Source organism: Podarcis gaigeae, assembly GCF_964106915.1.
Source record: "Podarcis gaigeae genome assembly, chromosome: 7".
NCBI lineage: Eukaryota > Metazoa > Chordata > Lepidosauria > Squamata > Lacertidae > Podarcis > Podarcis gaigeae.
Genome location: NC_139683.1, coordinates 67,964,838 through 67,981,753, shown reverse-complemented (window position 1 = coordinate 67,981,753; position 16,916 = coordinate 67,964,838). Strand labels below are relative to the sequence as shown.

The 16,916-nt window shown below is 44.7% G+C and overlaps 1 protein-coding gene across 2 annotated transcripts in view; it reads left to right on the top strand.

Annotated features, from left to right (window-relative positions):
* CDH20 (cadherin 20) overlaps window positions 1–16,916 on the top strand; it is a 160,248-nt gene that overhangs the window by 110,012 nt on the left and 33,320 nt on the right. For both annotated transcript variants that reach the window (XM_083747237.1, XM_083747236.1), the window contains exon 2: window positions 3,597–3,973. In XM_083747237.1, coding sequence (XP_083603363.1) covers window positions 3,719–3,973 — 255 coding nt within the window. In that variant the 5' untranslated portion in view covers window positions 3,597–3,718. The remainder of the gene's footprint in view (window positions 1–3,596; window positions 3,974–16,916) is intronic.

The window sequence follows — 16,916 nt, the reverse complement described above, 5'->3', positions numbered from 1 at the left end:
CTGGGAGAGCTGTCATGGGGGCTAGGTTTTATGCTATTTTTATCCTATTTAGTAAAATGCATTTATTTTCTTTGTTTTACAAAGAAAAATTAGTAAAGTGTTAATCCCTGTTTCCACGTTATTCCAAGTTTATACGGTAAAGGTAAAGGACCCCTGACAGTTAAGTCCAGTCGCAGACAACTCTGGGGTCGCAGCACTAATCTCACTTTACTGGCTGAGGGTACAGCTTCCGGGTCATGTGGCCAGCATGACTAAGCCACTTCTGGTGAACCAGAATGCCGTTTACCTTCCCACTGGAGTGGTACCTGTTTATCTACTTGCACTTTGACGTGCTTTTGAACTGCTAGGTTGGCAGGAGCATGGACCGAGCAACGGGAGCTCACCCCGTCACAGGGATTCAAACCACTGACCTTCTGATTGGCAAGCCCTAGTCTCCGTGGTTTAGACCACAGTGCCACCTGCATCCCCAGCTTATACTGTAATGGTACATAAATTAATTCACTAGAGAAGTCCACTCACCCTCATTGGTGGGCAGTGTTGGGGCCAGGCCCTGGACTGCACAAGTGCTCCAGCAAATAGCAGGACTGGCTGGATGCCGAGGAGTGGTGGGAGGCACCAGATGGGGGACCCCCAGGGAACCCCCAAGGGAAGAAGGCTCACAGCCAGGGGATTTGTGGTGGGACAACAATGAGTGGTCAGAGGAAGCAGACTAGGAGGAGATGTCAGAAGCTGGCAGCTGCTCTTTAGGATGCCAGCCAACCAGTCATGCCCTTATCCTGGATTTCATTCCCCCTCTCCCCTACTTTTCCATATTTTCCCACAACAGGTATTTAGCATTCCACACCCACAAAGCATGCTCAATCCTCACTGAGCTCTGTTGTTGTTTGTGTCCCCAGATAGATAGATAGATAGATAGAGAGAGAGAGAGAGAGATACAGCATTGTACTTTTGAAAACCGTGCTGATTCGCTCCTCTTGTGCAGGGATGGTGCTGTTCTGGCTGCATAAGGATTCATGCACAGAGAATGATCTTACAATTAACTTTACTGGCATGAGCAAACTGTTTCCAGTGAGAATGAGTTTAATGCTTGATCATTTGTTTTCTTTATTATCCTAAGCTTTGCTGACGATCACAGATGTTCAGTAAACAAGACTGCTTGCAAGATGACTTTAAGCAGAACCTCTGGTGACTCATATTCAAAGATCATTTTGCCATGGGGATCAGTAGGAGGGTTGATTGCAAACCTTTGAACAAGTGTCTGTTGGGAACACAAAGAGAACAGTCTGGGTCCATCAAAGCTGATGGAAGTTTTGACATAGATTTCCACAGGAGATGAAATACAGCAGCCTAGATATCCATAGCTGTATCAGTATCATCATACTTAAGAATTTTGATAGTGCTGTCAGTAAGGGAATCTGTGAAACTCACTGACTCACATCGCTGACAGGAATATCAAAATTCTTAAGGCGCTTTCACAACAGATAGAAAGCTGAAACCTCACGCACGCATGGCTCAACATACCTTGCTTACTCAAAAAGTCTGTAGATTGGACATTTCTACCTTTCTCCCTCAAAATCCAGGACACAAATTCTGCCGCATGCCACCATACAGAACTCTCACCCTGAGTCACAGACAGAATGTTGTATTGTAAGATCTTCATCAATCACCCATGAAGCAGGAGAGGAGAAGAATTCAGGGTGGCATCCAGGAATGCAAGCTAGTTGTTCCAGAATTACTTCACAAAACAAATTCAGCCATGCTCAATATTGTTTGCAATCAACTCCTCTCTAGACATTGGACTTGGCTGTCACTTGAGGAGACAAGGCAACATCTGGACTCCCTGTGTGTCTCTCTCCTGACACCTAATAGCTTATAGAAGCTGTCAGAGAACCCTACATGGAATGCTGTGGTAAAAAGCAGTATAATGCCTAGGGACAATAGGATGAGTGATGAGCATATGCACTTGAGTGTGATCGGGGATGTGTGAGAGAAAATATACCAACTTTATTGTCCAACTAGCCTACGGACCTTTCCAGTTCTGCATTAAACAACAGCCAGTCAGATAGGTGCTTCTGGGTGCTCACAAACAAAACATGTCCCCTCTACTATTTTCACATTAGCATTGAGTACACCCTCAAGATTCCTGGCTCCTGCTGTAGATACCAATCTGTTTTTGAAAAGAAGAGTTGTGTGTCTGGGAGGTGAGGGAAATGGATACAGAGAGGCTGTGGGGAGCAGCTTAGATCTGTGGATGTTCATAAGTTTCCACTAATATTTACATATTTTTTGCACATCATAATCATTTCATAATAGCCCTTGCTTCTGTTATGAGTTTGATGAGCCTGGCTGCACCTCCTGCTGCGTATGTGGGGTGTTTGGGAGGTTTTTTAATTCTAAAAAAACCATCATCTCTAGATAAAAACATTAAGTGGTCTGTCAAAACAGAAACCTAATTTCACAACAGAGAGTAGAGTGAAATCGTAATAGACTTTAAAGACTTTTTTTTAAAAAAAAAAGATCAATATTAGGCTTTGTAAAGAATTCACTTGCCCTCAGAGGACACAAAGGGCCCTCCCCTCCCGAAAATGAACATCTGAAACACACAGAGGATGTTTGCTAACTGCACTGACAAGAGTAGCGAAGTGCAGTGCCACCTCATTAAACTTAGCAAAACAGGGGAAGAAAAGACTGCTACAAAACATGGCCTGAGTGAGGTCACCAGCTAATCTAACTTCATGACAACAAAAGATCTTTGACTGATGAGAAAGTCTCCTCTGATGGAGGTCAACATTCCTTGGTCTAAATGAGTCTTTCAGGCTCAAGGTGGAAGGGGGGAAAAAGTTGTTCGCTTGACTCACTGAGGCATATGCTACGGTAGCATGTGGCTATCAGCATCCTGAGACCTTTTGTGACAGATATAATGATTAACTGGCTATTCAGAATTCTAGAAATGTCACATTAGCTGCGGTGGTCAACTCCTCAGAGAGCAGGCAGCAGAGTGTGAAGCCTGGCTTAAAGCAGAGGAAGGTTGGGTGCTAAAAGAATAAAGTGAGAAATAATTTGCAGCTGCTAAAATTGAATCAAAGCATTGCATTGTCTGTAATATTTGTGTGCATGCATATACATGTGAGGTGACATGCAGAATTTTGCAGAAGGATGCTGGGTGTGAGGAAAAAAAGAGAGTCAAATCAGTATCTATTATAACTTTTATGAAGTGAATCCTCCTTCGAAATACTGCCGGTGCTGTCTGGTCATAAATATTTCTCTCAAAAATGTTCTGTTCACTCAAGCCAATCAATTATATAGTGAGATCTGGCACCTACCTTAGCATACCGCCAGAGTCTTCCTTTTTAGCTAATCAAACATTACCTTCATTTGGGAGTGTAGTATGCATGCTATAAGCAAAGAGCCTTCTTTTTTTGGAAGAGGATTAACTTGTTATCACAGTTTTATGAGAGGGATTAAATACTGCATGAAACATATTTCTTTCTCCACCCCCACCCTTTTTTCTTTAAAAAAAGAAAGAAACTATGCTCTCAAAATTCCTTGATGGAAACTTGAACAGTAGGATTGGTGTTTGTTTTCTTACTTCACAGGAAACTACTGTCTTTAATGTGGCTGGCTTCATATCACTGAAAGACTGAGCTTGGGAGTTTCAGAGGCCTTTCTGTTGGATGCTTTAAAAGACCCGGCTCCAACTTTTGGAAACAACCCTGGTATGGCAACGCGAACTTCGTGTAAAATGGACAGAGTGAGGAAGTGGCTCGGACTCAGTATATATTTAAGTTGTTGCTTAATGATGAACCTCGTTACGGCTGTGTTATCTGGGAGCAGCAGGCCACCCAGCAAAGGCCAAGAAGGCAGCCTCTCGGACAACTTGCTTCTGCATCTGCGAATGAAGAGGAGCTGGGTGTGGAACCAATTCTTCGTTTTGGAAGAATACACTGGAACGGATCCTTTGTATGTGGGAAAGGTAAGTGGCATGCGGGGGGGGGGATCAAGGTGTCACTATGTTAAACAAAAATGTGTATGTAGTATTTATTATTATTATTATTATTATTATTATTATTATTATTATCATTATCACCATCACTATTATTAGCAGTAGTTGCACCCCGCGCATCTGACTGGGTTGCCCCAGTGCCCCAGCCACTCTGGGTGGCTTCCAACATATATAAAAACATAATGAAACATTGCACGTTAAAAGGCTGCTCTATACAAGGCTACCTTCAAATGTCTCCTAAAGGTATCATCTCCTTGACATCTGATGGGATGGTGTTCCACAGGGTGGGTGCCACTACTGAGGAAGCTCTGTGCCTGGTTCCCTGTACCTTCACTTCTCGCAGTGAGGGAACCACCAGAAGGCCCTCGGAGTTAGATCTCAGTGTCCAGGCTAAATGTTGAGTGTGATAATGCTCCTTCAGGTATTATCCCTGCTTCCTTTCAGATATAGATATACATACACACACACACACACACACACACACACACACACGGGCTATGCCTGTTAAGATTCCTGCTCCGGGTTTTGAGATTGTTGTCTGTCACATGATGGTGTATGTTTCCATTCCACAGTGTGGGAAGTCACGGAGACAGGATGCTCAGCAGCCTTACCTACAGCCTTACCTGCTAGCAGACCACCCAACTCTCATCAAATCCCACACCACTATCTCGTTGGACCAGGGATGGGGAACATTTTTGTTTCGTACCCAATGGGCCAACTTTGACAGGTGGGCAGAACAAACCACATGTCAATCACATCACATCATTGTCACATTGCCGTGCCCAACTCCCATTGGAGATTGAAAACGGGAAGGGTTGCATAGCTTGCCCTGACCCTTACAATCTTTGGCGACTTTCCCCCTGCTTTTCCTTTCCACCTTCGATGTCAGGGGTACAAAGGAGTGTGAACTCTACCTACCACCCCAATCCTTCCCCAACATTTCAAGTGCCCCCTAGACCTCCTCAGCCTCCAAATCCATGTAGATCTTGCCAAGTCTCCCACCTGCTCCCATTAGATTTTGCCAAAAACCAAACAAACCCACCCACACCACTTCCTTTAGACCTACATATCAGGTGGAGATGGGTGGCAGCCGGCAGCCCAGGTGAGACAGTTGCAACAGGCCAAGGCAGCTCTCCCTCCACATTCCCCCTTCTGCTGAGGCTGAAACACTGTCATTGGTGAGGTGGGCAGTGGCGATGGCAGTGGGTGGCAGAGCAGGATGTTTGCCTGGGCCGCCTGCCACTGCAGCCCTCCATTGCTGCTGTGATGGTGCCGCTGTAGTCTGCAGTGCCAAACTGCTGCCTTAGGCAAATATATAATAGGACACACACACACACACACACACACACACACACACACACACAGAGACTTCTCCTGAGGATCTTCCAATCTAAATTTTGATTGCTGGAACTGATGAGGGTAAAAAGATGGGTATGCACAAATGCGCTTAGCTTTGGCTCTGGGGTAGGACTAAGCAGCTAAGCCAAAGTCTCCACCCAAGAGGTGGTTTTTGAGGAGGAATTTGGAAGAAGAGGAGATCTGGCACCACACAGGTTTTCCAGGCTGTTCTCCTTCAAGCGGTGTATCAGTGGACACCTAATTTATTTCAGTTCCGAAGAGCTTCCGACGGGTGTCACCTTGAGCTGTGAATAATGTCTGTTTTGAAAGGCTATCGATGATTTGCCTTTTTCCAAAAGATCAGCACTAACAATTATCTGGTGTAATTGATGTCACCCTTACAAACTCTCTGGCTGTCTTTATAGGAAGAGCTCCGGGTTCAGAACATAGGCAGGTTATATTGATACAGAAGGGATTGGTTTAGGAGAGGGAGGAAGGGAGGCAGGGAGAAAGGGAAAAAGAAGTTGCAACAGCACAAGTGGGCATGTTATATTAAATGTGCAGTTGCAACAGAAGACAACATATTTTGGGATAGCTCATCACTGTCCTCATGTCACTGTAGTTTGCATTTCCCTGTCTTTTAGCAGGGGCAGGCAACCATGTACGGCAAAAGTCGGGAAACTCATAATGTATTGACATCCCAATTTGGGCAAGTTGTCCTAGATCAGGGAAGTTTTGCTGTGTTGTGTTTTTACTGTAATTATACAGTTAATGCTGAATTGTGTTTTTAATATTTGGTTGGAAGCCGCCCAGAGTGGCTGGAAAAACCCAGCCAAATGGGCAGGCTATAAATAATAAATAATTATTATATTATTATGTCCAACCAGTCAATCGTGATGTGTCTGTGGTCGATCATGGTCGATTGCAGGATCCTCCTTGCGTGGCTATACCCTCCCCCCCACAGGTGGAACAAATGAAGACAAAGACACAGAGTTTTAGGTTAATGGGCGAAAATGGCCACAACTTTATTGATTACAGGAAAGAAGGGTATTGGCTTTTAGGCATTGGCCCCTAACCGACTATCCGGTCTAACCGGGAAGGGTTAAACACCAACAGGGGGAGCCACCCGAGATGCGTATCCCTAGGCGCTCCCCGAGGGGTTACCGCTCGGGGGCGCGCTTTAGGCCCTAGCCTCCGTAGGTTTCGGACGAGGCGTCGCCCCTCGGAGTCCTTTAACGAACTACCCTTCAAGCATTGGGGGAGGTGATGGCGTTCCTCCCCCCCAACCTCATCTGCATAACAATACCCCGGCCAATGCCTACCGCCAAAACCAAAGAAGTTGTGACGATTGCTACGAGGTAGGCGAAAAAACCAAGTGGCTCACAAAACCAGCCAATTCGCCAAATGGAAAAACTCCTACCAGGCCCCTTGCGGCGACCAGCCGAAGCCCATAGCAAGGTCAGTGTCAGCCTAGAGGGCGGGTGGGTGGGAAATCGCGCCGTCTCCGGGAGAAAGAAGGGGCGAGCCAAGGGCTGCCCCGACCTTAAGTGGCCTTTGCGGTCACGCCCCTGCCGCCAGCCGATTGGCTGGCGTCACAGGGGATGCATAATTAGGGGAATCCCTGCCTCCCGCGAGGCTGGCACCAGCCTCGCGAGAGCGAATGTGGGCGGGTCATGATCCCGCAACCCCCCCTCCTCCTGACGATCGGAAGGGGCATTCCCCCCCCCAAAAAAAGATCAACATCATTGGTGAAGCCTCCTCCCCAAAAAAATCAACAACTCTGGTCAATCCAATGGGTAGATCACTGCCAGTTTATTTATAGCCGGAGTAGATCGCAGTCTCTTGGAAGCTGAACGTGCCTGTCCTAGATGTTACAGAGCATGCAGACAGGAATAGCTTCCACATGGAGCAGAACAGGAGAAGAGAGTGCCCCCCCACAAAGAGCCCCACCCCCTGACATTGCACTTGCTGAATAGCCCCCTGCCCATGGATTCAGTAGGTAGGTACTGTTGGAGATGCAGAAGAGAGGCTCATTCTGTGGTTGAAGGGTCAATTTGGTTAATGTTGAAGTCAACTAGCCAAGAGGGGAACTATTGCAGGTGTGGCTTAGCAGGACCACATTATATTCACCAAGGTAAATATCCTGATTTGCTATGTATTTCTGAGGGAACTTTGTCCCTGTATTTTTGGTTGAATGTACAAGGCCTAATGTAAGAAAGTAAAAACCTCTCTGTTCATTTCTTTTTCAATTGTACACTGTTTTTGTTCAGTTTTCCTTGGTGTTATCAGGGCTTTTCTCTCTGGAGTCTGCATTATTTAAGTGACTTTTTTAACAGGTACAGCATGAATTTCTGCAGATAGGAAAGCTTATAATGCCTGAAAAGGGCTTTTGGCAGTGAGTGTCTCCTTAGAATGACTTCTTCATGCCTATAACTCAAGCTTTCACCTTTTTGTTCTTGTTTTCCATCTGTGATGGCTCTTTTGATTCAAGTTGGCTTGCGTTTGGATGATGTGAATTAAGTTCCGACTTAGAACAGCAGTATAAACACACTCAAAATGTAATTTCAGTGGCACATTATATAAAAGCAGGCAGTGGGGGGAATTCTCAAATGGCTAGCAGGCAGTGAAAAATAAACACAATATATGATAGCCTGAATCACTAGTCTGCCTTTGTCTTTCATGAATGTCTGCGTTCTTATGACAGTAAAGTCAGTTATATTACTTAACAATATTGCTTTTCTTGGCTACATGCAAAGTTGAGAATAATTTTCCACCTTAACTTTGTTTGAGACCTGGAGAAAACACACTTAGCTGTTGTCAGGGGTTCAGAAGGAGAGACACAGGAGGGGGAGCAAATGGAGAGTGAGGAGGAGGAGTACGAGGGGGGCGCAGGCAGTGACAGTGGCCAGAGTTATTCCACAAGCCTCTCTAGCGAATCGGAGGACTCACAGAAGGGAGCGCCGGTGGCCAGAGCGAAGGGGGGTCCAGGGGGGAAGCCCCAGGAGGAAGGGGCCAGCGGGGAGTCCCTGAGCAGCAGCTGGAGATCAGGACCAGCGTCTCCACCAGAACGCAGTGGGGAGGGGGAGTCCCAGGAGTCGGGACCAGTGTCCTCACCACCAGAGGGAGGAGAGGAGTCAGGTTTGGCAACACCCACATCAGGAAGCGGGGAGACGGTCAGAAGGAAAGTCACCGGCTGGGCGCGCGCGCCAAGTTCAAATGTACAGGAGCGCGGCACAGCGGGGAGCCCGGGAAGGGAGCCAGGTCCTAAAGCCCGCCGGAGGGAGGGGCAAGACTCAGGAGGCTCAGCGTCAGAGGAGTCCAGGAAGGAGGGAACCCCAGAGGGCAGAAGGACCCAGCGCAGGAAAGAGCAGCGCAAGAGGTGGAGCCGGGCTAGAATCTTAAACTGGTGTGGGTGGAGCAGTGAGTCAGAGGGGACTTAGCCGGTCTAGCGTAGAGACGTGGGTCTGCGCGCCCAGAGCTTGGAAATGGAAACTAAACTTTAATAAAGACTTTTGTATATAACATCCACTGGGCGTTGGTCCTCTGTGAGCTGGGACCTAGCGGCAGTCCTGACAGCTGTGTTTCCTATATTACATAGAAGACGTTTTGGTCAAAGGAAAGCCAGGGTATGCATTTGGAGGGTTTTTTTGCCAGACAGCTTCAGTTTGTACCTTCTTGACATCAAAGTCTACCAGCTTCCATTCTTGTCTCGTAGAACACTGGCATGCTTAATTACTTTTTCCCATCATTCTATTCTTATAACAACTATGCCCCTAGAACCTACATCGTTCATTGTCCATTCTTGTTTGACGTTTGCCAGAACAATAATCTAATAAACATTGCACTCTTATTATCTGCACATCCTGGGATCAGAATATGAACTAAAATGATAGTTTCTCTATTTATATACTATCGGTATGCAAGGGATGAGATACAAAGAGCTACTTTAAGCATGGGCTTGGATCTGGGAAAGCCAAGTGGGATTTGCCTATGTGGAATTGGTTTTTTGGAGCCTGCAAAATCATTCAGACTGGAAGTCATCCTTTACTGGTGCCGCCCCCAAAGAAAAGTTATATTTAGTGAAGTTATGTGAGGATATACCAGAATGCTTTTCTTGTTCTCCACTCGGAGAACTGTGTGTCTTTGTACATGAGAGAGAGAACTCTATGCACCCTATGAGAACTCCCAGAGTTCCTCAGTGATATGCTTTGCATGCATAATATATTGGAGTTGCCATAGCTCAATGACATTATATAAGACCCCAGTTTCAATCTTGGCTCCTTCACTTACAAGGATTTCAGGTTGCATGGCTGGGGGGCGGGTGGGATTGGATGAGCTGATGGCTTCACTCAGTACAGTGGCTTCATACTTACACATCAATCCCAAGTCCCAACCTTAGTGACTCCAATTAAAAGTAATTCAGGTGGCAGGAGAAAGAGCTGTCTCTGAACTTGCAAAACTCTTAATTTATCTGGATGCATTCAGTAGTGTCAATGGCTGGCTTGGTTAAAATGAACATACAGTGCTTTTAAAGTTTCTCAGTACAAGAAGACAAATCTGACCATATTTCTTAATGCATCGTATGCTCTCCTCAGATTACTTCCCAAGTGGTCTCATTGATTTTAAATTCTGTTCTGGGGCAGATCAGCAGTGTCTATTTGCTTTAGTTATTAAGATGCAGCATCTAAACCTTCTAAACTACTATATATGTAAAGTTCAAGTATTTTCTGGGGGGTGTGTGTGTCATACTGACTTTTAAAAAATTCACAGATGGACTCTACTATGGAATCAGAATTGCTCTAACAAGCAATTTTGTAGATAAGCATGCATGAATTTATTTTTTGCAAACATAGCTTTTCTTGCCATTTTGTAGCAATACCTGTGCATGCAAATAAAGAGTGTTTGCTAATACTGGTAAAGAAGCTCATCCAATTTTTTATTTTGCCAGCATTTTCATTCAGCACTAAAGAATTTAACCCTAAAAGCTTCGATACTTCTAAAATACAGTTGATACAAAGCTGCTTATCATATATCATACTCAAAAAGCACATCCACTTTTTGATAAAACACTTTCTTATTGTTTCAGTGCTGCTGTTCAGTGTCCTTCATTGCCGCCGCCTCCTTTGCCTCTCAGCCTTTGGCCTCAATTTACCCACAATGATGCTGGCTGTAGTGGTGACACATAAAATTTTGTCAGTAATACCATGAAGTTAAATCTGACATGATACTGTCATAAATACTCATGAAGTCACATGGGTTTCCACAATCAATCATATTAAACAATAGTTTGGGCAAATGAGAAGAGGGGAAATGGTACCAAGAAAAATTGTTAGGACATGCAGGTTCCAGGGTGCCTTGGTGCCCTTTCTAAATTCTGAAGCACCCTGGAAAATGTACCATGGATTCATGACCCTAGGATGCTGCAGTTTCAGTTTCAGATGACAGGAAGTAATGAAGCTCTCCCAGTCACTTCAGGTGATGCCTGCCACATTTGTGGCAAAGAGAACAGATAGCTGTGATGTGAGAGAGTTATGGCAACAGCGTGCGCTCATTAGGAGCCAAGCCTGAACTTTCTTGAAGTTTGAGCTTAATTAGTACAGGGACAAATTCATAAGTTCACCATTGCAAGCTCTCCAGTTCCAAACTGCAAAGTCATCGCTAATTGTAAGGCACTGTATCCTACACACAGGCCAGTTTGTATTCTAATGTATCTTGTGTGGCTATATAGCACCACAGATTCACAACCTGCGTCTATGCCGCCGGCTAATTTACTGCAGTTTAGTTTGCTGGTTCAAAATGGGATGAATTTGCAATGAGGAGATAAACAACTGTGAGCACAGCTCTCCCTGGCTGTAATTTCCAGCACCCTTTGTAATATGTTTTGCAGTAGTTTTAGTGGACCAGGATGTAGGGTAGTGTATTTAGGCACTTGGAAAAAACCAGTCCTGTCTCATCTCTGTTAATAATAATGACATTCTCCCATCCCCATAGTCATGTTTATGGCACTTCCAAGGGCGCAGGAGCACACTTGATAGTTACAACTGAAGGTGAGAAAGTTTGCGCATTTCTCCCTTGAGTTTCATTCAGGGGCGTCTTACCCATAGAGCCTAGTGGCGCAGGGCACCAGGGCGCCAAGTTCTGGAGGGCACCAGGGAAGAGGCGGAGGCTGGACGCAGTGCCTCCTGGCATCAGCTCACCGCCCTCGCCCGCCTCTGCCATTCTGCGCCAAAGCAGCGCCATGCCCAGAGCCTCCACCTGCCATGGCCACCATGGCACGAAGCGACCAGCTGAGCCAGGAGCCACCACATCCAGCCTCCGCCTCTTCCCTGCCAGCAGTGCTGTCCTCCCTAAAAAAAGGTTGGCAACTCTGGAAAGGGGGGGATGCCGGAGGGATCTTTGCACCATGGCGCTGGATATGCTTAAGACGGCCCTGGTTTCATTTTTTCAAAATATTCCTTAATATAATAATTGCCTTGATGAATGAGACTTGAGCCCATCTAATCTACTATTTTGTCTTCAAGAGCAATGATACAGCACTCCTAAGCAAGACATGGGGGCCTTTCCCTTTTGTTAGCCCTAGGATCTAGTATTCAGATGTAGACTGCTTCCCACTTGGCATTTTGACTCACCGTTGCTGCCGCCAACCCACATCATGCTGGTAATGCTTGGTTCAAAAGATGCATGATGTGACATCATTGCAGTCAATGTTTCCCTCTCCCTATTTTCATAGAAGGTAGAGAGGAGTGCTTAACATAAACATAAGACATCATCATAAAAACATGGGGGTGGATGTGGTTTGGGGACAGCCATTTTCCTCGCTGTCAGGTCCAAAGTTGCCACCGATTCTGTTATGGAAGAGGATAGCAAATCTAAATCTAGGGATGGAATACAGATCTCCATCTGTCCCTTGCACCTGCTCCCCTTTTTTACTTGATACTGTAGCCCAGATGTTCATGATTAAGATTTGAACTTTAGAGCCAGTTCTGCTTGGCTGAACTTATAGTTCTGAATATCTCCGTTGCTTTTCTCCCCCATGAACAAAGCTGTGCACTTACTGAAGGCCAAACACAATGCTCAGTGGTTCCATTTGCAGATTAAATTCATACAACAGCAAACATGAAGCATGGTAGAAAGAGAAGTAGATTTATGGTAAAGCACAGATACTGTACCCAGAAGATTCTTAGTTTAATATTTCATCTGTGTCTGAAACCTTGGAATGCTGTTGCTAGTTGAGTTAACACAGATCAATGATCTGACACAGTATAAGGCAACTTCCTAATCCACCTTCGATTTTCATATACAGCATATCCGGTAAGGAAAGGTGCAAGCCAAAGGTGGTGGTGTTTTTTTAAGCACCTACTCTCATTCTGCCTGAACTCAACCAAACTTTCTTGTTTGGAACACAGACCTCATATTACGCTTCAACCCTGAGAGCAAAATGCTGATTCTCCTTTCTTGTTTCGATATTTTTGTCATCTTGATCCATTCATTGTAGTGGCAATGAGCTTAGAACAGATTCCTTAGCTAAACAGAAATATATGGAGTTTTCTAATATGTTTCCTCAATCACAGCTGCAGTATTGCTGATTCAGGCTGTGACCTACACAACATCTTCTGAATTCAATAAAAGCAGGAGCAGGTTTTATGTAGGCCAAAATCAGGACGTTGACAGGTTAGGAAGAACAACATTCCCCAAAGATTCACTGAGTCATAAGGTCAGGCCTTCTGCTTGGTGAAACTTTGCATTCACCTCTTGCATTCATTAAAGCCCCACTGACACAGAACAGGCTGATCAGAAAAGAGGCGTGGTGCAGTCCATTATTGTTTTTTGAATCAGGAAAATTATCCAACACTTTTAGCACTATTCTATTCTAGCACTATAGAAATAAGACTGTACAAAATTATTTTCTTTCACATTGCTTGGTGTGTGTTTTTCAACATCTCTTTGGTATGCTGTGTTTCCATAGTGTACAACTGGTATGGATTTACCTCTCACTTCCTTTTCTATATTTCATGTATTCTGGGCAGTGTGCTCTTCTAAGAATACGTAGAAAGCTGTCATATGGTAGCTTATTATTAGATGAGATGCAAAGGACTGAGCATCCATTCTGCCTTTACTTCCAGCATACTTCCACACATAGGCACACACAAGTTGGACTGGTGCCAGCATCTAGACAATCAAACTGGCAACCCAAATGAACCTTCCCAGGCCTTAATATCAGCTCAAAAGTCCACCATCAAGATTGATTAGACTGGTGGACACTAGAGACCAATTTCCTAATGAATTTACATTCAATTTGCACATGTTAATTTATAGATTACACCTATTCTGGATCCTATAATACCACTCAGATAGTGGAGTTGTTCATTTGTTTGTTTTCCAATACATAGTAGGTTTTTAAGGGGCATCCTAGCTAAAATAATGGGCACTAGCAATAGGCCTAACAAGCTTGTCATATCCCATGGGTTTGGGGAATAGTACTTACTGTGTGAAGGTACCTTGCAATAGGCCTGCCCTAAGACCTGGATGCAGCAAGGGTCAGCAGAACCTCTTCAGGTGTGCTATAATATATATTTATGAACAACTGGACAGCCACTCAGCATAGCAGCTAACCAGGCAAAATTAAAATTCCCAACAAGTTCCTACTTGTTGTAGGGAACCACATCCTGGTTGGGAAGGGGAATTTCTGCTGCAGATTAGTCATTCTCTTAGACAGGCCACACCAGTGGCGTAGCGTGGGGGTGCAGGGGGGGCCGGCCACACCGGGCGCAACATCTGGGGGTTAGGGTTAGGGGGCGCAAATCCACAGGTTAGGGGGCGCGAATTACTTGCCTTGCCCCGGTTGCTGACAACCCACGCTACGCCACTGGGCCACACAAATCTGTGTTTGCTTTTCTGCTAAGACTGGGAGGTGAGACGGTTTGAGTTACATTTTATACCAGCCATTTTACTCTTCTAGGTTCTTCAGTGAAGCACTTCCATTGTACATGAGCATGACTTCCTCAGTTATGGAAAATTTCTGTGCATTTGTAGAACTCCATCAAATGGCTCACATGCATCCATGAGACTCTGCAAGGTAGTCCTGAGGGTTGGCCCAGACTAGCATCAGCCTAGAAGTCTTCTTTTCTTCTTTGGCAATCACTTGTAGCCGAGTAAGATTGTCTTCCATAAACACAGTTTTCAAAAGTGAGTCCGTAAGTGATGGTGGAGGCCAATTCTGGATCCACACGTCCTTCCACAGTGGGGACATTGGTTTCTGGGCAGGAGTTGATCATGGTGAGGGTTTGCCAAGCATGCCTTCCTCTTAGCACATTTCTCCCTTTCATCCTATTTGATCATCTTCAAAACCCATGACACATTTGGTAAAGGCTGTTCTCCAATTGGAGCGCTCACAGGCCAGTGTTTCCCAGTTGTCTGTGTTTATACTACATTTTTTTAGATTTGCCTTGAGAGAATCTTTGAACCTCTTTTGTTGACCACCAACATTACGCTTACAATTTTAAAGTTTGGAATAGAGTAGTTGCTTTGGAAGACGATAATCAGGCATCTGAACAACATGACCAGGCCAACAAAGTTGATGTTGAAGAATCATTGCTTTGACACTGGTGATCTTTGCTTCTTCTAGTACACTAGCATTAGTTCTCCTGTCTTCCCAAGTGATGTGTTTTACTGATACTCAGATCTCACAGCTTCCTCTGCTGTGTGCTACTAAGAGGAAAACTGCACTTTCCAGGAGGTGAGGCAATGCTGGCATAGGAAGCAGCTATGTCATCAATTCCCCCTAGGTGACTTCAAGCCTACCAAAGCATTGTGGAAAGGAACTGTGCTGAAGCTGGCAACTCTCCTAAAGCAATGAGATAATGTCGGAACCTGTCGCTAAAAACCTGACCGAACGCAACAGTTCTAAGAACACAGAGAGCCGGACATTTGCAGCCTCCAACCAAACAGCATGATAAGCATTACCGTATCTCTGGCTTCCTGACATTTCCTAGCATGGCAACAGTTGGCTCACTGAGTGGCAGGAGCCTGCCTTCATGTCTGTTCTTAAGCGATCATCATGCTTGAATAGTCACCTGATTTCACTGTCAGGGCCCCTGCTGATGCTGCCTTAATGACATGGGAGCCACTGGAGCATGTGGTTCACAGAGTGTGGGTTAATCTACTTTGTTGCGATAATAAAAACAATTGAATAACTCCTTTGTTCCAAGCTCTTTCGAGAAAGGGTGGGATACGGATGTGCTTGACACCTTTTCTGAGCCACTACGTCAGAAGACACAAGGTCATGTAGGAGTAGCCAATGGTGTGTGTTTTCCCAAATCACTGGGTATGCTCCACCCACAATAATTGCATTTTATATTGTGATTTTCCTCAAAAGGACTTCCTGGCTTTCCTCTCTCTTCATTTAACCCTCAGAATCACCTTCTGAAGTAGCTTAGGCTGACGGCGAATGGCCCAAGGTCAATCAGCAAAACATTATGGCTGAGCAGGGATTGGAAACTGGGTTTCTCTTATCCTAATTCAGTACTCTAACAGTTCCATTACACATTGTCCAGATTTTTTCCAGGAAGGACAAATGTTGCATTGAAGTGGTTATTGGCATTTTGTTGTAGCTGCTGCAATCTTTGAAAAACACAACTCCCATAGACCTTGGTAGAATTTACATCTGAGTCCACATCGTAAGTATTGGGGTGTGAGACTTTCCTGCTCAACTAGTTTCCTGGCTATTTTCTTCCTATTCCCATACAGGAGGTTAAACAAAAGAAGCAGGCAGGTTTTGGTAGGCAAGGAATCTTCCCAAGCTTTTTCTTACTGTTGCCAGTCGCGGTCCCATAAGCCATTTGATTAAGCCTCGGGTGATTTTGCTCTCAATATTTTTCAATTATTTCACAAGGCAAAGGTGTTTAGCAGACTTGTAACTAATTGAATCATTCTTCTTGCCTTTTGTAAAAGATAATTGATACTGCATTTTGCTTGTCTATGTTCTGTTGCTTCCCAAATTATCAATGCCTACTCAGAACTAATTAGCCGCCATGCAGTGTGTTAATTCGCTAATTCCCTCTAATATTCTAGGGTGCATTATCATCTGCACCAGCTGTGCTAGAGTGTATGATTCAGATGTTTCAAGCTGCTTACCTTGCCCTATTCTTTTACAGTAGCTGTGTTACAACTTTTTCATTTCCTAATAGTTCAGCTGTGTCTTTTTTCCTCCTGCAATCACCATGAATCTCTATGAAATCAATTCACTGCCATAAGGCTCCTTCCCTGCTTTAATTTAATCTTAGGTTAATAATGAAATATTAATTTGGGGTGTGGGGCCATCATAAAATATGCAAAGAAGCAGTTGCTTTTTGTATGAAAAATGCAGGCCAACTAACGGTCTTATTTCTTTCCTAGACATTAAAAAAGAAATGTGTTGTGTAGTATGAGAGTTCACTAGCTAACGGCCTTTCAATTTTTTTTGCATGGGGAAATAGAGTGGGGTGGGTGGGATGTAGAGTCACAGTCCTTTTTAGAGTGGCTATATGCCCTACTTTGCAGAGTACTGTCCTCTATTTGTGGCAGAGAGAAGTCTAGA